This window comes from Garra rufa, chromosome 15 (assembly GCF_049309525.1).
Source record: "Garra rufa chromosome 15, GarRuf1.0, whole genome shotgun sequence".
NCBI lineage: Eukaryota > Metazoa > Chordata > Actinopteri > Cypriniformes > Cyprinidae > Garra > Garra rufa.
In genome coordinates this window covers 45,431,715-45,459,214 of record NC_133375.1, presented here as the reverse complement: position 1 = coordinate 45,459,214, position 27,500 = coordinate 45,431,715, and the positions used below count along the sequence as shown (strand labels likewise).

Here is a 27,500-nt window from a genome sequence, read left to right as displayed (position 1 = left end):
ATATAAGGTAATAACATATATGACACCTTTTAGAAATTGGGACTATGTCATATATGAACACATATATCTGGTCCATACATGTATTTAAAACATTTATTACAAAAGCATATGTGACCCTGAAGCACAAAACCAGTCTTCAGTGGCACAGGTTTATTTGTAAAAATAGCCAGCAATAACATTGTATGGGTCAAAATTACAGATTTTTCTATATTAAAATCATGTTCCATGAAGATATTTGGTACATTTCCTACTGTAAATGTATCAGAACTTACTTTTTGATTAATAATATGCATTGCTAAGAACTTCGTTTGGACAACTTTAAAGGTGATTTTCTCAATATTTAGATTTATTTTCCACCCTCAGATTCTAGATTTGCAAATAGTTGCATTTTGATCCAATATTGTTCCATGCATCAATGGAAAGTGCATTTATTCAGCTTTCAGAGATGTGCTAATATCAGTCTCCAAAATAGTTTTTGTGCTCCAGGGTCACATATGTAGCACACATACGTTTCCACATCCATATATGAATTATACTGTCATATGAAGTAATAGCATATGTGACACCTATTAGAAACTGGAACAATGTCATAAATACACATATACAGATATATAAGAAAATCTAAAAGATAGATATGTGTTTAATATGTTTATTACAAAAGCTTATATAAACATACAGATTGAAAAGTTGCATATCAATAAAATATATATTGCGGACATATGTGGTTGCTACATATAATACCGTATAAAAAATAATCATATGCACATATGCAAATTTTACTGTCTGGTTTTTTCAAGAAGATATTTTGTAAATTTTCTACTGTAAATATATCAAAACTTAATTTTTGATTAGTAATATGCATTGCTAAGAACTTCATTTGGACAACTTTAAAGGCGATTTTTTTCTATATTTAGATTTTTTTCCACCCCCAGATTCTAGATTTTCAAATAGTTGTATCTCAGCCAAACATTTTCCTGTCCTAACAAACCATACATCATTATTTATTTAGCTTTCAGATGATGTGTAAATCTAAATTTCCAAGAACGGACCCTTATTTTCAGGGTTTTATGGTCCAGGGTCACATTTGTTCTCAATTTCATTTTTAATTTCTCAGAAAATAAGACTTCATATCTTCATTCTGTATCTCCAGTAAATGTATCTTGATTTAGATGTTTAGATATTTGTAGCCGATATAGGCAAAATATGTCATATATTAAATTTCCGAATGGGTGTTTATGAAGAGATACTTGACTAACTGAAAGACAATATATGTGACCCTGGACCACAAAACCAGTCATAAGGTTAAATTTTACAAAACTGAGATATATACATCATATGAAAGCTCAATAAATAAGCTTTCTATTGATGTATGGCTTGTTAGGATAGGACAATATTTGGCCGAGATACATCTATTTGAAAATCTGGAATCTGAGAGTGCAAAAAAATCAAAATACTGAGAAAATCACCTTTAAAGTTGTCCAAATTAAGTTCTTAACAATGCATATTACTAATCAAAAATTACATTTTGATAGGTTTTCAGTAGGAATTTTACAAAAAATCTTAATGTAACATGATCTTTACTTCATTTCCTAATGATTTTTGACATAAAAGAAAAATCAATAATTTTGACCCATACAATGTATTTTTGGCTATTGCTACAAATATACCCCAGCGACTTAAGACTGGTTTTGTGGTCCAGGGTCACATATATGAAATTAGTCCATCATTTTTCAATATTTTTTCAAGCTCTCCTTCAAACCAACAGATTGCATAATTATATTTAATACTTCAAGAAAGTTCCTGAAAGAGAATAAAAATGAAATTGAAACAGATGTGTTAAATCTGCAACACTTAGACAGGGCAAACGAAATAAAATAATTACAACTGTAAGACAAAACCCTGCTGAATGTTTGTAAGAGTACTACTGTTCATTTAGGAGAAAAATGTCATATATATTTTAAATATATGTGACCCTGGTCCACAAAACAATTCAAAATTGTAATTTTATGAAAGCTGAATAAATAAGCTTTAGGAAAATATTTGGCTGAGATACAACTATTTGAAAAGCAAAATAATCTAAATATTGAGAAAACTGCCTTTAAAGTTGTCCAAATGAAGTTCTTAGCAATGCATATTACGAATCAAAAATTAAGTTTTGATATATTTAAGGTAGGCAATTTTAATTTTTTAAATTACATGGTGGTTCTGTTATAGCTTCTTTCAAAAAGAATCGTACAAGAAGTTTATTTATGTTACAAGAATGACCCCATGTTAACTCTGAGTGTGAAAGCTGTTTGTAATTAATTAAGAGTATATGATCAAATGTGTGAACCAGAGGTTTTCTAACATGTGGTGTTGTTGCAGGCGGTGTATCACAACGTCAAACCAGCGTCTCTCAAACAGCAGCTGGAGAACATCAGCGTTGAGTCTGAGAAAGCCGAAGTGTTCAGTCAGGTTTGGGCTTCAGCTGGTCCGGATGTAGTGGAGAAGATCCGACACGGGATATTTGCCCCTAAAAAGGTAAGTTCATGCTCAGTTATAGATGTTTGCATGAATCTGACCAATATCTCTGCTCAATCTGAGCCTGGGAAAATGTTCTGAAGAGTTTTAGCAATCATTTGCTATTTGAGAAGACCAGATCTCTCATTCAAATTCAGACAAATCTGATACAGTTCCCAAAGAACCTTTTAGTAAACAGTTTTTCTTTGTGTAAATGCAATTTTAATAATCTAAAGAACCTTCAGTGCAATGTAGGTTTCATTTATGTTAAAGGTTCTTCATGAAACCATCAATTCCAATAAAGAAGCTTTATTTTGAAGAAGATGTGAGTCTGATTCATGAAAAAATGACTCTAAATGATTTCTTCTAATGAATCAGTCAAAAAAACTGTCACAATACTTTGGCTAATGACTTTACACTCCATAAAATAAAGGTTTCGAAGGAATGTTTTTACAGTGATTCCATAGAAGAAGCATTTCTGGTTCATGTAATCCCACCGGTCACAATTGTGATTGTAAAAAAGGTTTTTATTTTAAAAGCTCTAAACACTTTACTGACTGATGTTTCAGGGCACCTCCTGCAAATATGGGAAAAATAAAGGGCCTCAATTAAATCTGTGCAGTTTCACTTGATTACTGCAAATTGTCACATGACCAGAGCAGTTTATTTCCTGTTTGCACCATGAGACGATGATGAAAGCTCCAAAACATAAGGCTAGTAAAGTATGTTAAACATAAAGATATGACCAAGATTTTTGTTGCACATCATCTCTAAGGTGTCTAGTATTAATATATAAATTCACATATATTGAGTTTTGTTGAGTGTGGTCACAGGATGAGGAAACATGTTGATGGTGGAATAACAGTGAATTTTGATTGAGTGAAGATTGCACTCAAATGTTACAATGACACAATGTTGCACTAAATCAAAAGTTCAAATGTTACAAATAAGTTACAATATTGATGTTGCAATACTGCTAGCACTAATGTAACCATTTGATGATATATGTTACAATAAAGTAACAATTTTGAAATACGTTGATGACTATATTTTTTAATCTTTTATCTCAGTATTTTTATCAATGATGTATAAGGGTTTTTTATGCATAATAGTAAGCCTACAATGTGATCAAACAGTTTAAAATAGCTGGGCTAAGATATATAACTATTTTTGCAGAAATATGTTAATTTAGTATACACATTATCCCACCGCTCACAATCGTGACCGACTATAAAACGCAATTTTTCACACACTTTTCCAAAAATATTTATTGATTATTCCAAAGGGTTACCAATGACACATGATTTGAATATTTTCATGTCTGGGAAAAATTTGGTATTAAAAAGAACAATTTTTTTTCTTAGTGTGAAGAACATTTTTTAACACTCTTTTGTGCATTTGAAAGGTTCTGTAGAGGTTAAAGGTTCTTGAAGTAACCAGTGGAAGCCAAAAAAAAACAAGCTTCTTTATTAAGAGTGTACATCAGGACCATCTGAAGAGTTCTTCTAGATTTCTGTCTATTATAATCTGTGATAGTCACTGTCATCCATTCAGACTGTAGATCAGACTCAGTGTTTATCGTGTGTTTTCTAGCTGGATCACGTGGGTTGGCAGCTCAACCTGCAGATGGCCTCGTCGGCTCGGAGCAAACTGAAGGCGCCGCACGCCGTGCTCAATCTGGGGCTCCGGACGGAAGACGACGCCGAGGTAAACGCACACGCAACTCTGTGTCTCTGTCAGATCAACCCACGACCCCTACAGATGCCATAGACCACACACAGAGCAGAACATCATGCATTTGAGTGTTTTCTGTGTGAATGGAGAAGTGTTTCTCCTCTCGGTGAAGGAGAGCACGGGCGGAGCGACTGCAGTTCCTCCGGTGCTCAGATGGTGGCGCTGTGGCTGCACACACAGATCGACAGGCGGTGTGTGTTCTTCAGACGCAGATCAGAGGTCTAAAGCTCTGCAGTCAATCCTGTGAGCGAGTTCAAGGCTGATCTCACGCTGAGCGAATGACAGACGTTTCAGACGCAAAAGACTAAATGTAAAGAACAAAAATCACATATTATCAGTAGATTATCTACTAGTACTAGTCATGATAATATCATATCAAATTCTTAACAAATTTTATTTGTAATGCACAATGAAAACAACAGTATTGATCACTCTGCTGTACAAACCATACTAAAACATTAAACATAAGAAGTGTATATACACTATATTGACTTCAAAACACTAATATGTGACCCTGGACAACAAAACCAGTCATAAGGGTCAATTTTTTTTTATTGAGATTGAGATAAATAAGCTTTCCATTGATGCATTGTTTGTTAGGATAGGACAATATTTGGATGAGATCTGGAATCTGAGGGTGCAAAAAAAAAAAAATCTAAATATTGAGAAAATCGCCTTTAAAGTTGTCCAAATGAAGTTCTTAACAATGCATATTACTAATCACAAATTAAGTTTTAATATATTTATGATAGGAAATGGACAAAAAATCTTCATGGAACGTGATCTTAATATCCTAATGATTTTTGGCATAAAAGAAAAATTTATAATTTTGACCCATACAATTTATCATTGGCTATTGCTACAAATATACCTGTGCTACTTAAGACTGGATTTGTGCTCCAGGGAAACATATAAGATTCAACCTTAGAGTCAAGGAAATAATAATGCAGTATTATTTGGCACTAAAGATGCGTCTGTGGTAAAATGATATGATTATAAAGGTCTGAAAATATATATGAACTCCTAAACTAATATTTGACTCAAAAAAATGACAAGTCTGATGTTTTTTTCCTTTCTTCAGTGGAACATAAAAGTAAATATGGGACCCTGAACCACAAAACCAGTCATAAGGGTCATTTATAAATCGTATAAATAAGCTTTGCATTGATGTAGGCCTGATTAGGATAGGACAATATTTGGTCGAGATACAACTATTTGAAAATCTGGAATCTGAGGGTGCAAAAAAAAAAAAAAATCTAAAAATTGACAAATCACCTTTAGAAGTTCAAATGAAGTTATTAGCAATGCATATTACTAATCAAAAATTAAGTTTTGATATATTTACAGTAGAAAATGTACAAATATCTTCATGGAACATAATCTTTACTTAATATCCTAATGATTTTTGGCATAAAATCGCTAATTTTGACCCATACAAATGTATTTTTGGCTATTGCTACAAATATACCTGAGCTACTAAAGACTGGTTTTGTGCTCCAGGGTCACATATTATCTCAATAGATTATTCTCTGATTGGCTTTAAAGATGTTTCTGTGGTGAAATGATACGATTATAAAGGTCCTCATAACTGCAACTGCTATTATACAATCTGAATATAGATGCATATAATGCATTAGAGTTTTCTACAGATTTATAAGTGCTTTGTGTCATTTTTCTAAGTCGCTTTGGATAAAAGCATCTGAAAGCACGAATGTAAATGCAAAAGACGCATTACGGTGACATTCAGAGACTGTAATATTGCATCATATGAAGGCAGATTTGAATCAGCGGTGTTGAAATGCAGGTTTGTGTGTGGCATTGAGCTGCTGATGTGTGAGAGATAATCATGTGATTCTGCTGTGAACTCTTGACGTTTGTGTGTTTGTTTTTTGTATTATTCACGTCGTGTTCTGGTCTCTGTCAGGGTTTGTTTGCCGTGATGAACTCTTGTATTAATGCAGTGCATTGCAATTAGTGCCGTGGAAAGAAGCAAACATTAAGAATCATGATTCATTAGCGTCGCTTCTTCGTGGTGTTTCCCCCGTCCCGAAGATCTGTCCGTCCCTCATCCAAGTGACAGCGCTGCTCTGATGAGACGGAGAGCGGGTCTAAACATCAGCAATCTGTGCTTTATTTGCTCTTTATTCCGTTCTCAAACCTCCATCAGAGCAGCAGGCGTTCTTCATTTGTTTTTCTGGGTTTGCTCACGGAGGAGCGGAAACTCTTTGTTGAATCCTCGCTAGTGATGCGGCGACCTCATTCTCCGTCAGCGGCAGATAAAGACAGTAATTAAACATCTCGTTTGACTGCTGGGCTCATTTCCTGTCAGAAGTGCTCGCATTGGCACAGAAACTCTCTCATCACATGAAAGATCCTGTCTGAGACCGTGTGTTATATCTCTCAATATCTTCTGGGATTTTATCGTTAATGTGATTAGATGATATTTTGCTGAGTGTGGTTTTGTGCTGGATTCGGCCCGTCCTGGACTGATGACTCAAAGCTTTTCACATTTTTCATATTCTGTGCCAGAAATTAACTTTTCCATTAAGGGGCGACATTTGCCTCCTTAAAATGATCTCCAGAGGCGTTTTTACCTTGATAAGGCCAGCGTTTTCTAACCCTGTTAAATATATGGATCATCTTTTATGTCACATTCTTATATTAAATCAATAGATTCAATTAGAATAAGACGACACTATAGGATGTTACCAATCAAATGAAATTAGTATGAGTAAAATCCATGTTTGCACTGCATCTGAAGCAGCGTTTAGATGTAGTTACACTTCACACTGCAATTACACATGCATAAATAATGCAAAATGAGATTAATATTAACCCCAACCTTCAGCTTTTATTTATGAAGCACTTTCAAAACCATAAAAACGGACCAAAGTGCGGTACACGGGTAGCATATAATCTACAATGAAAAAGCATGAGATATTAATAAGATCACACCAAAAGACATAAAACAATGGGACAAATCATTCACAATTGTCAGACCAATCAAATGCAGAAAATCTGGAAGTCCTTTTTTTTTTAAAAATGTCCATGCTTGATGAGGATTTAATACATAATGCTCCTAAAATAATATTTTACATTTAGTCATTTTACAGACGCTTTTATCCAAAGTGACTTACAAATGAGGACAATGGAAGCAATCGAAATCAACAAAAGAGCACTGTTATGTAAGTGATATGACAAGTCTCAGATTAGCTTAATGCAGTATACCTAGCAAGTTTAAAAAAAAATTAATATAGTAAATAAAAATGGAAAAAGAAAAGAAAAAGAATAGAGCAAGCTTGTGTTTTTTTTGTTAATTTTTGTATAATAAATGAAAAGAAAATGAAAAAAGAAAAAAAAATGGAAAAGATAGAAGATATAAAAAGAATAGAAGTTTTAATTTTTTTTTAATATTATTAAAAAAATCAACAAAACAAAAAACAAAGCAGACAATATTAACAATATCACATTTGTGATCACACTGATTTTCAAGTCAGTATGTTTGCTCACGTAATATTGATTATATCTCATAGAAATATGAGACACAAACTCATACAGGCGCATTTTTGATTGGATTTCAGGTGCATTCTGCTAGAAAACAGTGAAACTAAATGTCACCTTTTTTCCTACTAAATATATTTCCTATTTAAAACTGTTTGAGGGTGCGAAAAAATCTAAACATTGAGAAAATCACCTTTAAAGTTGTCCAAATATAGTTCTTAGCAATGCATGCAATGTATTTTAGGCTTTTGCTACAAATAATTAAAAAATAAGTATTGAACACGTCACTATTTTTCCCAGAAATATATTTCTAAAGGTGCTATTGGCATGAAATTTTCAGCAGATGTTGATAACAACCCAAGCATATAAGATATAAAGAAAACAAAATAAATAATTTTAGAAATTAAGCTATTTGTAATAAGATCAAATGACCCAGGGAAAAAGTCTTTGTTGGTAGTGACAGCTTCAAGACGTGTCCTGTATGGAGAAACTAGTCGCATGTATTGCTCAGCTGTGATTTTGACACGTTCTTCAGCAAAGTCTTCAAATCTTGAACTCTGATCTTTAGCTCTTATTTTCCATTGGATTCAAGTCTGATGATTGGCTGGGCCATTCTAGCAGCTTTATTTTCTTTTTCTGAAACCATGTGTCAGTTTCTTTGGCTGTGTTTGGGATCATTGTCTGAAATGTCCACCTTGTTTCATCTTCATCATCCTGATACTGAAGGTGTTGGGACTGAACCAGCTAATATTCATTTCCACTGACGAGGGGCAGAATTGCTCTCTAATTACTGATAGATTTCAGCTGTTGTCTTGGCTTCTTGTGTTCAATACTATTTCCACTGTGTCATTCCATTTTGTTACACATAAATTATTATCTGAACTTATTTATGTTGTGTTTTTTTTGTATGTATGGATTATTTGGGTTGTGACCGACATCTGGTGAAAATCTCAAGTCAACAGCACCGTTAGAAATATATTTACTCAGAAAAATGGAGACGTTCAATATTTATTTTACTTGCTGTATTTGTAGCAAAAGCCAAAAATACATTGTATGGGTCAAAATCTTTTATGCCAAAAATCGTTAGGATATTAAGGGAAGACACTGCAGGCAAAAACACACAACAGATTTAGGCCTTTGTTTTTTCATAGTGTTTTTTCAGACTAGTGGAAAGAAAACATCCAAAAGACACTGTTAAGTGTTTCTTTTATAGCACTTTATCTGTTTGTGTCAATAGATTTCAATACAATGCATATTTTTAAAGGCCAAGAGTTGTTTCTCCTACACTGAGCCATAAATCTCCACTTCAGCAGCACTTACACACACCACACTTTACATTTGTGTTCCTGTCTATATCCTGAAGGTTTTCCAGAGGGATTTATTCATATATCATTTGCTTGATTTTAACATTTTAATCCTCAAAAAATGTAAAAAAAGATATTGTTTTCTGTTTTAGTTTACGTTAAGTTTATTCTGAATTATGGAGTGACAAAATGAGATACCCAAAATTCCTTCTGTAAAAACCTTTGACTCTAATATGTCAACAAATTTAAACAAGAATTTTGAAACTGACAGATTTGTGTACTAGAAATTTATGCAAATTAGCACATATTTCATTAAAAAAAAATAATACCTTATTTGGATATTTAGACCTAACATTTTAGAACACTTGTAATACAAAACATGTTTGCAATCATCAATGTAATCAATCAACTGGGTAAGCAAGGCGATAACTATTAGTTAATTTTTTTTATTTTTGCAGTTAGTTTTGCCTTAAGATCATGTTCCATTAAGATATTTAGTAAATTTTCTATCACTAATATATCAAAACATAATTTCTGATTAGTAATATGCATTGCTAAGAACTTCATTTGGACAACTTTAAAAGGCGATTTTCTCAATATTTCATTTTTTTTTTTTTTGCACCCTCAGATTTTCATATAGTTGTATCTCGACCAAATATTATCCTATCCTAACAAACCATACTTCAATTCAGTTTCACAAAATGTACCCTTATGGCTTGTGGTCCAGGGTCACAAATAAAGTGTGAACTATGAAGATGTGTTCTGCTTTAGTTTTTTGCCAAGTAAGTGACGTCATAACATCAGCTTCCACATTGATAAAACAACAATTATGTCACTATTACAGGCAATCCTCCTGCTCACGGATGATCCGCGGGGCCTCCAGGGGCCCATGGCATTGTGTGGCGCTTTATCCGTGTGTTTACCGCGGTAGAGAGAGCAGCAGAGCGTGATGTCACATCTTTGTCTATCCTTTGAGTGAATCTGGCCGGAGTTCAGCGCGCGGGGCCACGTTAGGAACAGATGCATTCCTGCACAAATCAAACCTTTCTGTTCATCACGTGTGTGTGTGTGTGTGTGTGTGTGTCTCATTAATGTTGATCTTACTGCAGTCTGATTTGTGAAGGCGTGTGAGTGTGTTAACCACCAGTGAAAGTCTTCTGATGCTGAAACACACATGTATGATGCAGACGGTGGTTCAGTGTGTTTGAGCTCTTGTGTCTGTTAATCCACTGGATTCAGAGCAACTGTAAAGAGCTGAGTGCTTTGTTTGTGTTTGTTCTGAGTGTGTGTGTGTGTGTGTGTGTGTGAGTGTGTGTGTGTTCTCATCAGGATGGACAAGGCCTCTCGTGTTCACATGCCGGAGGCGTCTTGAAGGGCGTCTAGGTGACCGTCCAGAGGAGACTGTGAGACTCTCTCTGGTTCTGTTACAGTGTTGCTCTTTAATCACGGCACCGTCTCGTTTGTAATCAGCTTACATAAAGAGCCGTTCACACAGAACACATTTTTGCATTCCACCACACTACTTTCCCATTGTTTTTTCTGTGTAAACATGCAACAAATGTGTTTGTTCCACAGCACTCGCTGTTTTGCAGCTTCTCGTCTTCCAGAAGCAAAGATTTAGAAGTTCGACTTTTAAGAGACACATTCTGTGTGAACCGGCACTAAGTCATTAGTGTATTTTATTTCATCCGCTTATAATGTTAATGAAGTTTCATTGATCGGTTGAAAATGAACTCAGGAGTGGTTTGGTTGTGGTCAGAAAGCAATCCGACCCAACGGATCGATGAACCGAGCTGTGTCATAATTCATAATGGGAAATGTGGTATTTTAAAGAGATTGTTCATTAAAAAATGAAACATCATTTATTTATCGTCAATGAGTTTCAAACCTGCAGGATTTTCCTATTTCTGCTGAACCAAACAGTTTCTGATCCCCACTGATGTAAATAGTGCTTTTTTTCTGTACCATGCAAATCAATGGTGCCCAACACATTTATGAACTATGGCTTGGGTCATTCGGTGTAACTCAACCAGAAGTCCACGGCTCAAATTTGGAATTTAGCTAATATTTTTTTATTCGGAAACAAGATGCAATTCTAATTTCAACATTATTTCATCTTCTGACATTGTTCTTTAAATAAAATATGTATCAGCTGTATACTAAGTGACCAACATTTGGTTTTTAACCACTGAAAAAGAATTGAGATCCTCATATCTCTGGGACTGAATGACGTAGGACCTTGAAACTTAAGATTCCAAAAGAAAAGTTTATTAACAACTAGAATCTATAAGCATATCGCAATATATTTAATACTTCTTGAGTTATAGGCACGCAAACTTGGGAAAGAGTGTATTTATGGCACTCAGACTGGTATGTTCAATGCAGCTGTCTTGAGAGAAAGAAACAAGATACATTTCTAGTTTTACCATTATTTGTTCTTCAGACATTCCTCTTTAAAACAAAGGAAGTGTCATGTTTTTCAAACTGACCCACATTTGGTTTTGACCACTGAACATGTGCACATTTGAATGATTTACTCCTGGAGCCATATTGAAATTCCAATATCTCTGGAACCAAATCTCATAGGGCATTAAAAATAAAGATGCCAAGAGGAAAGTTTGTTAAAAGCCAATATAAAAAAGGGCATTAAGATATCTTTTATTCAACTTGAGTTACAAGCATGCAAACTTTAGAGAAAAACTTTAAAAGTGCTGTTTTTCTATTTTTGAATGGTCACCATTGGCACACAATGCAACAAAGATTGCTGAAGTCAACAGATTTCACTAATAGAGCGACCAATCTCTGTGTACCAATAACATCATGATGCTGCCATCTTTCTGAAGTCATTTTTAACCCCCTGTAACTTGACTCTGAATTTCAAATAAAAATAGCCATTTTGACCTTCCTCCTTCAAGGAGCAAACAACCACAGCAACAAAGCCTAAGCTTTTATAGAGGGAAGAACAGGTGGAGATGGTTCTCTTGATGAGCCTCATAGCCACACCCACAGACTCGTCTCACTTTCCTCAAAAAAGAATTTAGCAAAATCTAAAATTTGAGCCAGGGAAGTTTTTAAATTTTGGTTGATTTGACACGGAATGACCCAGCAAACAACAGCTGGTGTTTTTAAAACACAATGAACTCTTGCTTTAGAAAATCAAGGAAAGAAAACATTTTTTTTTAATGTCTAGTGAAAGCACACTGCAAAAAATGCTTTTGTTACTTAGATGTTTTGTCTTGTTTCCAGCCAGAATATCTACAAATTCTTAAATCAAGAAGGATTTTCTAGATGAGTAAAAATTATTTTCTTGTTTTCAGAAAAAATAATTCAGTTTTTGCTTAGAACAAGTAAAATAATCTGCCAATGGGGTAAACCAAAAAATCTTATTTCAATCAGAAGATTATTTTTCTTACCCCACTGGCAGATTATTTAGCTTGTTTCAAGCAAAAACACACTTAATTTTGACTTGTTTTTTTTTGAAAGACTTTGTAGATATTCTGGCTGGAAACAAGACAAAAAATCTAAGTAAGAAAAGTGTTGTTTGCAGTGGCAGTGTCGTTGCACATTTAGTCTCCAGCAGCATCGTGATATCGGACCGCATCACCATGATTGTGTTGGACACAAAAGACGAGTCCTGTGCCGCAGTCATAAACAATCATGTCTCGTTTCTCTCTTAAAAGTCTTTCTGAGGCGTTTCCTGAAGAAACAGAGCATCTTTCATGATGTGAATGAACCTGCGCTCTTCTCCTCTAATCATGAACGTCTGAACACGCGTTTAGAAGATCCCGATGTGTTTCAGAGTAAAGGTGTGTGTCTCAGCTTTCGCTCACATTTGAGTGGAGGTGAATTATAGATGGAGGAAGCGGCGCTCGTGTGTCACTCTTCAGCATTGCATCCTGGGAACAGGAGCTTCTCAGTTGATCTGCTTCGCCTGCGGTGATGCTCTGAGCGTCTCACGCAGGAGATCCTCTCCAAAATCAGATCAGAAATGCAGGCTTTGCTCTTCTCGTTTCTGGCCTGGAACAGAGTTTTGCTGTCGCTTGATGTTTTAAAGGTTTTGTGATGTTGCTGTTGTTCCGTTCTAAGCATCAGTCATGATAATCCAGATCACAGCGATCGCAACGGTAACAAAGGTGAAGAATTAAACGCGTGAATGAGGTTTCATCTGTGTGAATGTAGGATAAACCGAGTTTAACTCGTACTGAAGGCCTCAAAGTCTATAACCCAGATGAAGATTCCTGCTGTTTATTCCTTTCTGTGTTGCTTTTCATCAGCTTTCAGGCAAATGTGCTTCTCTCATCAGCGGCGCCCGCTGAGCTCCATCAATTATTAAAGCGCATCTGAATGTTTTGCTGGAGCTGTTTACCTGTTTATGCAGCCAGAAACGTGCTTCTTATATAATTCTAACCATCAGGGACCTTCGGCAGTCTGTGGATCTATTCTTAGCTCTGTGAGGTCCATAAATTAATCTTCAATGTGAGGTTGAGTCCTGATATCAGTCCTATACTTCAGTTCAGTTCGTACAGGAGAATATCTGCTTGTGATCGCACATCAACCCTGACATACCAAATAATAGTCATAATAACAGTTTTAACACAATATAAAACATAAAACTTATTTGACTAATGGCTCGTATAGTCTGATTGTTATGAAACAGACGGGACAACAAGGTAAGAATGATACAAGTGATGTTTATTAATGATAGCAGCAGTGCCGGAGGTGAACGGAGATCCTGTGATGGTGAGTACGTGATAGTAGGAAGGTTTCAGAGCCGGTTTGGAACTTGATGGGAATAACAGATCCTTTTCCTTGTAGGAGGTGAGACGGGAGGATTCCAAGAACGATAGAAGGAGGTATACTTGAGGGTCCGTGAGTCCACCAACCTCCGCTGACGTGGAAGTCAGCTTATGGCCACCCACCACTGACGACTGGAACTGAGAAGACACAGAAGACTGGAACTGGAACGAGACAGAGTTCAGGTAAGTACAGTAGGGTAAGTATTTAGATAGTGAGACTCGTAGAGAAGCACTAGCAGTCCGCTTTCGCAAGAACGAGCCCGGACAATGAGTGGTATGTGGAGAGTGGCTTTATGTGCTGGTGATGATTGCGTGCAGGTGTTCATTAATCAATATTCAGGTGACGGTGATCTGGGAGTGATTGTGGGTGCAGAACCTGACCAATCCGTGACACTACCCCCCTCCCCAGGGCCCGCTCCCGAGGGCCGAAGTCTCTTGCGCCGTGGTGGTCTACCTCGTCCTCGGGGTGCAGGGAACTCAGGATGACTAGCGTGGAACTCCTCAGTGAGCGTGGGATCTAGGATGTCGTCTCTTGGGACCCATGACCTCTCCTCTGGTCCATAACCCTCCCAGTCTACCAGGTACTCGAGTAGACCACCACGACGACGAGACCGGAGAATCTCCCGGACGGAATATACGGCTCCATCTTCCAGCATGAGGGGGGGAGGAGGTTCCTCTTCGTGGTCAGGTTCTGTGGAGGGAGTGAGAGGTGGGTGAAATGGTTTCAATAGTGAGACATGGAAGGTGGGGTGAATACGATACTCAGGTGGAAGTTGAAGCTTGTAGGTAACGGGGTTGACCTGTTCCAGGATGTTGAAGGGACCAACAAACCTGGGACTCAACTTCTTGCAGGGCAGTCGCAGACGGATATCCCTAGTGGAAAGCCATACCTGATCGCCTGGCCTGAATTCTGGAGCTGGAGCCCTCCTCCGATCAGCGAAGGCTTTCTGTCTGCGTACTGCCCTCTGTAGATGGTGGTGTGCTTCGTCCCAGACCCTCTCGCTCTCCCGGAACCAGTAATCCACTGCGGGGACCTCAGATGGTTCACCATTCCAGGGAAATAGCGGTGGTTGGAACCCGAGGACGCACTGGAATGGTGTGAGGCCGGTGGATGGTTGCCGCAGTGAATTTTGGGCATACTCTGCCCAGCCCAGAAACTGGTTCCAGGAGTTCTGGTGGTTGTGGCAGAAGGTCCGGAGGAACCGCCCCACTTCCTGTATTTTCCTCTCCGTCTGGCCATTAGACTGCGGATGATAGCCAGAGGAGAGGCTGATGGTCACACCTAGGAGACGGAAGAAGGATTTCCATAGACGGGAGATAAATTGAGGACCGCGGTCCGATACAATATCCTCAGGTATGCCATACTGACGGAAGACGTGATTGAACAGGAGTTCGGCCGCTTCAAAGGCAGTGGGTAGCCCCTTCAGGGGCAGTAACTTGCAGAACTTGGAGAATCGATCTACTACAACGAAGATGCAGGTGTTATCATCCGATGCGGGCAAGTCCGTCATAAAATCCACTCCCAGGTGTGACCAGGGGCGGTTCGGGATCGGCAAGGGATGGAGCTTGCCTGCGGGTAAATGTCTGGGACTTTTGGACATGGCACACTCCTTACAACCCTGGACGAACCGCTGCACATCCCTTGCCATCCCAGGCCACCAGAAGCGTTCGGATAGCAACGAGAGGGTATTGCTGGTCCCGGGGTGTCCAGTGCCCAGGGAAGTGTGGATGGAGTGAATGAGATCTACCCGTTGTGTCCTAGGGATGTAACGTCGATTAGGAGGGCAGCCCGGCGGAGGGCGAGGCTCAGGAGTAGCGACACTAGGGGGAGCTGACCATTCGATGGGGTTGACGAATATGTCTTGAGGGAGGATATAGCTGGGAGGTTCAGAGGAATCAGTGGAATCGTGGATTCGGGATAATGCATCTGCTCTGATATTTTTTGGACCTGGACGATATGAGATGGTGAAGTGGAACCTTGAAAAGAACAGTGCCCACCTGGCCTGTCGTGGGCACAGTCTCTTTGCATCACGGAGGTATTGGAGATTTTTATGATCAGTGAGTACCTGGAAGGGATGATTGGCTCCCTCCAACCAGTGTCGCCACTCCTCCAGGGCGAGCTTGATGGCGAGAAGTTCCCGGTTGCCGATGTCATAGTTCTTCTCCGCCGGGCTGAACTTCCGGGAGAAGTAGGCACATGGATGGAGTAAGCTTGGGGTACCGTGATGCTGGGAGAGAATGGCTCCGACTCCTGATGTCGACGCATCCACTTCCACCACGAAAGGGAGTTCGGGATCCGGATGGCGCAGAATGGGAGTCTGGGTGAAGGCGTCCTTGAGGGATTGGAAGGCTGCGGCGGCCTCAGGGTTCCAGGTGAGTTTATTCGGTTTCCCTTTGAGCAGGTTGGTTAATGGCGTTGCGATGATACTGTAACCCTGAATGAAGCGGCGGTAGAAATTCGCAAAGCCGAGAAACCTCTGAAGCTCCTTGACAGAAGAGGGTTTCGGCCAGGACGTGACAGATGACACCTTCCTCTCGTCCATACGAATGCCCTCTCGGTCGATTACATAACCCAGGAACTGGACGGATGGAAGGTGGAATGAACATTTCTCTGCTTTCAGGAAGAGTTGGTGTTCCCTGAGTTTCTGGAGGACCTCCGCAACGTGGTGGCTGTGTTCGGTTTCACTCCGGGAGTAGATGAGGATATCATCAATGTAGACTATTACTGACCGATGGAGAAACTCCCGGAGGACTTCATGTATGAAGTTTTGAAATACGGAAGGGGCGTTGACCAGGCCATAGGGCATGACACAGTACTCGTAGTGGCCTGTAGGGGTCACGAAAGCAGTCTTCCACTCATCCCCCTTCCGTATTCTCACCAGATTGTAGGCGCTGCGGAGGTCCAATTTGGTGAAGATGGTGGCTGACCGGAGTTGTTCGAGGGCCGCAGGGACGAGAGGAAGGGGATACTTGAACTTGACAGTACTCTGGTTGAGAATGCGGTAATCTATACACGGCCGCAGCCCTCCATCCTTTTTGGCTACAAAGAAGAAGCTTGATGCTGCGGGAGAAGTGGAGGGGCGAATGTACCCTTGCTGAAGAGCCTCTTGAATATACTCCTCCATGGCCTTAGTCTCCGGAAGTGACAACGGGTAGATCCTTCCTCTGGGCAAAGGAGCATCTGGAATCAGGTCTATGGCGCAGTCCCATGGCCGATGGGGAGGTAGCTGGGAAGCTCTCTTGGGGCAGAAGACGTCTTGGAACGAGGAGTATATATCCGGAATCTTGGTAGATCGTTGCTCCAGGGGGCTCTCGATGGACGTGGCGCAGACAGGAATGGGTTTTGGTAGTGGACGTGGAATTTCTGGGAAGCACTCTGGATGACAGTCGTGGCCCCACCGGATTATCTCTCCGTTGCCCCAAGAGATGATGGGATTGTGCTTCACCAGCCACGGGCGCCCCAAGATGATGTCCATGGTGGCCCCCTCCAGAACCAGAAGTTGAATGTCCTCTTGATGAAGAGCTCCAATCTGTAGGTGGATGAATTGGCATTTACGATGGATGCGGGGTCGTGCAGTGATGGAACGTGTTATGGGTAGAATCTGGTAGACGCTCGACGAAGTTTCGGTTCGGAGCTGCAGCTGGCGACAGAGGTTCCCCGAGATGAAGTTTCCCGCTGACCCGGAGTCGATGAGGGCGTGGGCTACGACAGAAGACGTGGCAGTGGTTAACTGAACATATGTAGATAGAGGATACATCCTTTCAGTTTCTGACTGGATAACACTCACCGCGGTAGGGACAGGACGAAGGGGGCATTTCATCCGAACATGCCCACTGGCGCCACAATAGAGACACAAACCCCGGGTCAGCCTTCTCTGTCGCTCAGCGGCTGACAGTCTACCAGATTCAAGTATCATGGGTTCTGGTTCTGGAGGGCTGGCGGTCTCCACTGGGCGGAGGAGTGCATTAGAGGAGACATCGGTGAGAGTCTGATATGTTTGCATACGGTCAGAACATCTGATGGATTGCTGGATGAAACGCTCTAGACCCATAGCGTCATCTGACGCAGCTAGTTGGAGGCGAAGACGGGGTTCGAGCCCAAGACGATAGGTGGTCAGCAACGACCGCTCGTTCCATCCACTGGCAGCAGCTAGGGTTCGAAAACGTAAGGCATACTCATGAGTTGACATCGATCCTTGTGATAAGTGATAAAGCTGCTCACCCGCTGACACTTCTCCGTCTGTGCGGTTAAACACTTCCTTGAAGTGAGTGATGAATGCCTGGATGGAACGAGTGGCCGGCCCGCTTTGCTGCCACATCGATTCAGCCCACTTCAAAGCTGGTCCTGTGAGAAGAGAGGTGATAAACGCTATTTTAGACTGGTCTGTAGGATAGAGCGCTGGCTGCATAGAAAAGACTAAAGAACACTGTAGTAGAAATCCATTGCACTCCTCCGCCCCGCCAGCGTAGGGCGCTGGTCGGGCCATGGGACTGGATGGTAGAGGTTCCGAAGAAGTGCACGGAGGTGTGGGTGCCGGCGGTGCGGAAGGGGTGACAGATGGAGATGACATCAAAACCTTCCGCAGAGAATCTACCAGTTCCTGAAAGGGGTCCTGAGCACTCATGCTGCTTACGGCTTTGGTCCGGGCTTCCTGTTATGAAACAGACGGGACAACAAGGTAAGAATGATACAAGTGATGTTTATTAATGATAGCAGCAGTGCCGGAGGTGAACGGAGATCCTGTGATGGTGAGTACGTGATAGTAGGAAGGTTTCAGAGCCGGTTTGGAACTTGATGGGAATAACAGATCCTTTTCCTTGTAGGAGGTGAGACGGGAGGATTCCAAGAACGATAGAAGGAGGTATACTTGAGGGTCCGTGAGTCCACCAACCTCCGCTGACGTGGAAGTCAGCTTATGGCCACCCACCACTGACGACTGGAACAGAGAAGACACAGAAGACTGGAACTGGAACGAGACAGAGTTCAGGTAAGTACAGTAGGGTAAGTATTTAGATAGTGAGACTCGTAGAGAAGCACTAGCAGTCCGCTTTCGCAAGAACGAGCCCGGACAATGAGTGGTATGTGGAGAGTGGCTTTATGTGCTGGTGATGATTGCGTGCAGGTGTTCATTAATCAATATTCAGGTGACGGTGATCTGGGAGTGATTGTGGGTGCAGAACCTGACCAATCCGTGACACTGATATAGCAAGAATATAAAGAAACAAAAGGGATCAATTTATTCAGAGACTATTATAGATATTTTCATGCTGAAATTCTGATGCTTGTAATGTAAATTAATGAGATCTTTATATGGTTGTTGACGTGACAAGGCATTTTCACTGTCTCACAAGAAAAAACAAAACAACTTATATTGGCATTATTTAAAATGCAGTAAATTGTTAACCATTTATTTGTCCTACAAGGACCTGTTGTTATAAACAGTGTTGAGGTTAACGCATTACAAGAAACACAATAATATTACTTTTTCCAATTTTCTAGTAAAGTAACGCATTGCTTTTTAATTGACAAGAAAATATCCGAGTTACTTTTCCCCCATTTATTGATTAAAAGCTCTCCTGTCTCCATGTTGAGAGAAATTGTAAGATGTTACTTTAGTTCTAGAATAAATGTGAACATGCATTAATTCATCTCACTCACTAAAAAACAGTTCTTGAAAATGAATAAAAACAGTGAAATTCAACACAAACCTGCAATAATTAAATGTTAAATAATACAAATATACTGTATGTATTTAATCCCATTTTATTAACCGATGATCTTCGATGATCCAATTCATCCATACTAATAAGCAAAGATTACTCAAGATAGTCTAACATTTGTTTTATTGCTGAAGAGTTGACATTTGTTCTTCTGTGGTCTACTGTACAGACGTCAATTTACTTTTCTCTAAACCTGAGGCTTTTGGTGTGAAAAAGGCTTTTACATTTGACAAAAATAACACTTTTTATATTGAAAACAAACAAGCAAGCCCTGCCCAGATTTAAAAAGTAACTCAAAAGTAACGTAATTAGTAACTTTTTTAGGGAATAACTTAGAGATGCACCGATTGCAATTTTCTTGGCCGATACCTATCCCGATTTTTCAGTAAGTGTGACCTGCCGATTCCAATTTTATTTTTTTTAAAGATTTTTAACATTACAGCATCTTCTCATGTTAAAATAACTTTAACAAAATAAAGTGCTCTGAGCCTTGAAAACATTAGAAATAAAATATAAGTAACAAAGCAGGCATACAAAAATCTACTTTTCTTCAATTAATTTTATATGGATTTTTTTTTAAACATTAATTACAAGATCATCTCACAACAATAACTTTAATAACAAAACGTGCACTGTGTCTTCAAACAGGTAGAAATAACAATTCTAGTACTAAATGCTATTACTTGAGCATTAATGGCAAATTTCCCTTGATAAAGAGAAGCATTTCTGCCTTGTCACGTTACTACACTTCGTAACATTCATTCACATATTTGCGCTACACCACCGCATACAGCGTCTTCACACACAGATGATATTTACTAGAGAGGTGTGACATAAATGCATCTGTAAATAAATACAAATTAAATTCACGTCGCGCACGCTTTAATTACCTTCAAATGGAACATATACGCTCGCTTCGAACTATTAGTGTGTGAAGAGGCTGTGTGCGGTGACGCAGCGCAAATATGTGAATGAATGAAAGTGCAGTAAATGTCAACGGATTTCCCCTGTTCAGGGAGTAGGGAGCATTGAACACTGGGCAGGGACCATGTCAATCGGAACACAGTTCATTCACGAAGCTTACTTCTAACGAGGGGGTTATCTGAATCAGGTGTGTTAACTAACAGAGACATGCAAAATATGCAGAGCGGGGGCGCAATCTACCACATGTCCAGCCAAGATAAACAAGCGCGTGGTTCGTGGTTGTTCCCTCACGTTGTATTTGGCCTTATAAATGTTACAAACTGTGATCTCTGTTGTCATCTTCACTCACACCAAAGACATGTTTACACGCGACTGTGAGTGCGCACGCGTGGCTGTAAAAGGGGTCGCTGGCAATAAAGGGATCGGCTAGGAATCGGCAAGAGGAGAAATTGACCGGCCGGTCACCGATCCGGGCCGATCATGCGAAAATCGGCCGATTCCGGTCACTAGCCGATCAATCGGTGCATCTCTAGAATAACTCAATATTGTAACGCATTACTTTCCTTAAAAAGTAACTAAGTAACGTAATTAGTAACTTTTTAGGGAATAACTCAATATTTTAACGCATTACTTTCCTTAAAAAGTAACTAAGTAACGTAATTAGTAACTTTTTAGGGAATAACTCAATATTGTAACGCGTTACTTTCCTTAAAAAGTAACTAAGTAACGTAATTAGTAACTTTTTAGGGAGTAACTCAATATTGTAACGCGTTACTTTCCTTAAAAAGTAACTAAGTAACGTAATTAGTAACTTTTTAGGGAGTAACTCAATATTGTAACGCGTTACTTTCCTTAAAAAGTAACTAAGTAACGTAATTTGTAACTTTTTAGGGAGTAACTCAATATTTTAACGCGTTACTTTCCTTAAAAAGTAACTAAGTAACGTAATTTGTAACTTTTTAGGGAGTAACTCAATATTGTAACGCGTTACTTTCCTTAAAAAGTAACTAAGTAACGTAATTAGTAACTTTTTAGGGAGTAACTCAATATTGTAACGCGTTACTTTCCTTAAAAAGTAACTAAGTAACGTAATTAGTAACTTTTTAGGGAGTAACTCAACATTGTAACGTGTTACTTTCAAAAGTATGTGACACATGAAGCACCAGCTGAAGGTACGTACTGAAAAGGTACTTTAAAGATTTTACTTGATAAAAAGTACCTAAAAAAATAAACCTGTAGAACTTCAGCAGTCTCTGTCAGTCTGTCTGAGTGAGCGTCTGGTCTTCTTCTCAGACTTCAGCTGGAGTTTGCTGTGAATGTTGTTGGTTTTGTGGCGGACTGAAATGAACTAGTGACATCAGCAGGTGTGTTGGTGAGCGACTCGTGTGTTTAGATGTGTTTGTGAAGCGTGACACGTGACGCTCTTTCTGAATGATTCACGCTGACCCCCGTGGCTCACATTCGGCTCGGTTTCTTATCGCTCGTACCGTGAGCCTCGTGTCAGAAACTCATCTGAACATCAGATACGGTAAACAGCATCGTGTGTGTTTCCTCCAGAGACGAGCTGAAGACGTCCCGTCCCTCCTGAGGATGCGCTCATTACGGTCTCGCTCACGTTAGATGTAGGCCAGAGAAGAAACAGACGAGCCTTATTAGAGCCGAGAGCCGGCGCTTCGTCAGCCGCTCGTATGCTAATGACAGTCATAGATGTGTGTGTTAATGAGGGCGTGGCACGGCATTATGGGAATCATCTGGAGTTTGGCTAACGAGTTTTGTTATCCTGTGAGTCAATAAACTCAAAAATATTGGAACTCTGCTGCTCACTTGGCAGCTTTATTTTAGTGAAATGAACATACTATTTTTTAGTTTGATAATGTTTGATTATTTGATATTTTGTGGTTTTAGGGGATTTTATGGTATTAAATTATATTTATGCAATAGTTATGATACATTTATTCATACCTGTTAACCACTTAGCACAGATGTATGTACCATATTTTCCAAAACATGTTTTATACTCTAAAATGGCATGAAAATCTAAGCTATAAAAAGTTGTGTTTCAAATTTGAGGTTGATATAAAAAAAAAAAAAAAAAAAAAAAAAGGTTTGGTCACAGTACCAAATATTTACAGTAGATGAAAATCAGTTTCCATTTGTTTCCAATTTTTGACTGCAAATAGCACAAGTGTGACTATTATTTTCAGGAAATATTAATCTCTTCAAATCAAATCCAAATTGCATTGTTTACATAGCAAGTGTCAAAACCTTTGCCAAAATTTTATTACGAGAATGAAGTCGAAATGTTTTGAGAATGAAGTCTGACTGTGTGAGCTGAATAAGTTGAGTTGTTCCTGTTCAGTCTGTTAATAAACATCATATTCTTGATATTAAGCTGTTTCTGTGAGTCCTTAAAATGGACTTTTCCTCATCCCAGTAAGATTATGAGGTGGCAACTTCTCCTGGTGCTCTCAATCTGGCCCTTTGCATGCGCAATATAGGCTATATACTCAAAATATTAGAACTTTGATTTCTACAATTTAAATTCTTGAAACATTTTGACTTCATTCTCGAAACATTTCGACTTGACACTTGAAACATTTCGACTTTATTTTTGAAACATTTTGACTTTACACTTGAAACATTTCGACTTTATTTTTGAAACATTTTGACTTTACACTTGAAACATTTTGACTTGACACTTGAAACATTTCGACTTTATTTTTGAAACATTTTGACTTTACACTTGAAACATTTCGACTTGACGCTTGAAACATTTCGACTTGATGCTTGAAACATTTCGACTTGACGCTTGAAACATTTCGACTTGACACTTGAAACATTTCGACTTGACACTTGAAACATTTCCACTTTACTCTCGAAACATTTCGACTTGACTCTCGAAACATTTCGACTTGACGCTTGAAACATTTCGTCTTGACGCTTGAAACATTTCGACTTTACTCTCGAAACATTTCGACTTTATTCTTGAAACATTTCGACTTGACACTTGAAACATTTCCACTTTACTCTCGAAACATTTCGACTTGACACTTGAAACATTTCCACTTTACTCTCGAAACATTTCCACTTGACACTTGAAACATTTCCACTTTACTCTCGAAACATTTCGACTTGACACTTGAAACATTTCCACTTTATTCTTGAAACATTTCGACTTGACACTTGAAACATTTCCACTTTACACTTGAAACATTTCGACTTTACTCTCGAAACATTTCGACTTTACTCTCGAAACATTTTGACTTTACTCTCGAAACATTTCCACTTTACTCTCGAAACATTTCTCGAAACATTTCTCAAAACATTTCGACTTTATTCTCAAAGTATTTCCACGTTATTCTCAAAATATTATGCCTTTAATCTCATAATCTTAGATTTTTTTCTATGTGGCAGTAAAACGTCATGAAAATGACTGAATGGCACCAGAGGAGTTTATTTAGGGTTGAATCGCTTCTGTTACATATTAAATACATAAAAAGTGTTGAACGACAAATAAGTTTGCCACTAATAGAAACACCACATTTGGCAAACATGCTCAGACTCAATTCAGATGATTTTCGACTAGAACAAGCAGCTTTTCTGAGCAGTTCTTCTGTGAATGACATAAATATTAACTCATGTCAGTTGTGCTTTTTCTCCAGATGTTTTTCTCCTGGTTTGACGTGAACATGATAAAACAGTAAAGCGTCAGCACTGAGCATGTGCGGGCGGATCGTTTCCCGTTAAATGAGAAGCAGACGGTCACGGCCGGACGAGCGGAGCTGTGATGTGGCGAGACTGAAGTCATGAACGAGTCGCTCTAAAAAGAGTCGTGTGAAGATCTGTATGTGTTTTAATGAGACGACCACAATGCATCTGTGCTTCGGCTCAACTTTGATGGGAGTTCTGGTATTTCAGCCTTAATTTCAGTCAGAAACATTATTTAGCTCAAAAGATTTGTGTCTCGGCCTCATGGCCTTCAGAAAGAGATTTGAGACTGAAAATGAAGCTGATTTCAAGGAGTTTAACTCGCCATTGTGGCTTTTCACCCTTTTAATCACCGTTTTTATTGCTTTTTGTAAAGTTCATTTAAAAATAGTTTTAATCGGGGCTATTATAGTTAACTAAAACCATAGAAACATTTGTGTTTGTGTTTATTTAAAAAAAAAACCTTAAGTGAAATTTAAAATATAAATTTAATTTCAGCTAGTTGCCAAAGTAACAATGCTCATTTTTATTTAGTAAAAAATATGAAATATAAAATAAAATCTAAATATAACAGTATCTCAAATGATTGTAAAATAATTTTTATAACACACTGATGACTCTTTTACTAGTTGGGTTGCAAAAGGATAAAACATTTTCATAATTATTGGAAAATTTTCAGAATTTTTTGAAAATGTTCAGGATAAGAGCATGAATGAAGTTGGCTTTGACTGCTTGTTTTTTGCACTGTGATGCAACAAATGAGCAATTTAATGTCCTTAATTTATTGAATGGTCAATCAGATGAATCGGTTGAACTGGTTTGAGATGTTAAATGTCAGCAGTGTTTCCCGGCAGTGTGTGGAGGATCATAGTTTTGATGTGTTGAAGCGTTTCTGGAGGAGGACGAGGCCTCACATCCGTTTGTCAAGGTAAAGCTCTGAAAGACGCCTCTGTACGAGAGAAGGACAATCGTGGCGTTCATGTGTTCTCCCGCGTACTGTACAGCGGCGCAGTGGGACGAGCGTGTGAAAATCCGCTTTGGCCCCGCTCCATTCATCCCGCTTTAGGGACACAAGAACCTCAATAGAACAATGAGGCTTTTTCCCCCTCGACGGCTCACAAACAAAACAGCCGCGTGAATCCAGAGCGCTCTGACAGTCACGTCAACCTGACGCTCTGTGCTCGTATTTAGCCAAAACAGAGGATGTGGGTTATTCTAATACAGGAAGCGCGGTCCGTCCCGCTCGCCGCATCTTTACTAAACAAATGAGAGAGAGACAGACGAGAGCCTTTCCCTCAACAGCCGCTACAACTCATCCGTAAAAACTCCAGAATGGATCCAGACCTTTGAGTAGGACACATCATGAGGAAAAACATTCTTCAGATTATTAAAACATACTAAGAAATTATTTTTTTTTTTTTAAGAATGGATCGCTGGAAGCTTATTTGAGGAACCAAATTTGGTTCTTCTATGGAATCACTGCAAAAACCCTCATTTGAAACCTATATTTATTGAGTGTTCCTATTAAGCACACATGTTTGAAATATCCTAAATTCCTAAAACACACCCAAATCGTCTTCATTTAAGGGCGCTCATTGCTCTCTGCAAATGTATGATGCTCCGTGCCGTGTGTGTCATTCTCAAAACCAGTTCAAACACCTTTATTGAGAATAGCAATATTCCTGAAGAGGTACTTCAAAAGTGCTTGAACTATTGAAAGACAATGTATCTCTGAAGCAAGTGTTTAATTTTGTCATTGCACATATCTTTTCATGCAATTCAAAAAACATCATACCATTTTCAGGTAATGTCAGAAAACAATCAAGATAAGAAGTAGTACTGACAATGTCCTGTAAACATGACTGAAAACAAGAACCAAATTAAAAGAGTCATTTATTTTTTAATTTCAACATCTCTTCTACAGTTTTAAAAAGCATGTAGTGATGGGTGAAATGGAGCTTTCGAGACTGAATCAGTTAAACCACCGTGTCACAAAAATGATTAACTAGTGCTGCAGTCAGATTGCAAATAATTTGTTTCAGATTGGGACTTAAAATCACGTATTGCAAATCATTTGATTCAGATCGGAACTTCGAAGCGCAGATCATTTAATTTGGATCAGAACTTCGGAGCATGAATCATTCGAATCAGATCGGGACTGATCTTTATTTTAAGGTCGGGACTCGCATACCACAAATCATTTGATTTAGATCTGAACAGGTTTGTGAATCATTTAGTGACTTGAATGATTCAAATCAAATGATTCGAGATCATTTGATTTAGAATGGAACTTTGGAGCATGTTCTTGAATCTTTTGCTATAGATCGGAACTTTGGAGTGCAGATCACAAATCATTTGATTCAGATCGGGACTTCAGTGCAGGTTTGCGAAGCATTTGTTTCAGATCAGGATTTTTTTAAATCTTTTTTTCTGATTTTTTTATTTTGTCTTAAACAGTAGAAAACATCAAACCATTAATACAGTATAGTTTTCAAAACAAAAGAAAATAAGTATATGCAAATCCCTTAAGAAACATAACAGTGGATTTACTATAGTAAAATAGTAGTATACTTTAGTTGTAATATTTTGCATGTGCTTCACTTTATTTTTGCCATTTTTAATTAGTATATTTTATTTATCTATTTGTCTTTTTTTAGAATTTGAAATGGAAGACATTGTTCGATAAGTGAGATCTCAGATTGAAGTCCTTGATCAAATAAAAAAAAAAACGGGCGGGACAATAACCTGTCACTCACATGAGATCCACCAATAGCAAACCACAGCCATCTAATGATGCAGTCGGTTTGTGATGGACAAAATCAAGTCCTGCCCTACATTTTTTTTTTTTTCATTCAATTTGCTGTTTTGCTTTGGCATATGCATCATAAATAGGAGAGAAAAGACGTTGCAACTTCCGTTTCATGCTGACTTTAAGATCCCTAGTAAAAACGTAACACATTTAAAAATGCATTATTTTTAGACTTAAGTATAGTTCAAGTCTATTAACGTAATTACTGAGATATTGCTCAAGACTTACTGATATAAAAATTGTAATTAAACTTTATTTGGAGTACTACTTGTGCACAATGCACATTTCTTGATTTTAAGCCTAAAACATGTTTTAATGTCACTATTTATGAAGATTCTATGATCTTTAAATATTTTTCATTTAAAGACCGATATTATTTAAAGTATACTTAGAGTAGTTCCACTTTAGCACGATCAAATGTACTTCAGTATATCTTTAGTTGGACTTCAGCACAATTAAAGTGGATTAAGTACAAAATTAGTTGTTCTAATTTAGCAGAATTTA

General features: G+C 38.6%; 1 protein-coding gene across 1 annotated transcript in view; it reads left to right on the top strand.

The window, feature by feature from the left end:
* commd10 (COMM domain containing 10) overlaps positions 1-27,500 on the top strand; it is a 36,900-nt gene that overhangs the window by 3,751 nt on the left and 5,649 nt on the right. Inside the window, exons 4-5 of the mRNA XM_073819299.1 lie at positions 2,365-2,520; positions 4,093-4,206. Coding sequence (XP_073675400.1) covers positions 2,365-2,520; positions 4,093-4,206 — 270 coding nt within the window. The remainder of the gene's footprint in view (positions 1-2,364; positions 2,521-4,092; positions 4,207-27,500) is intronic.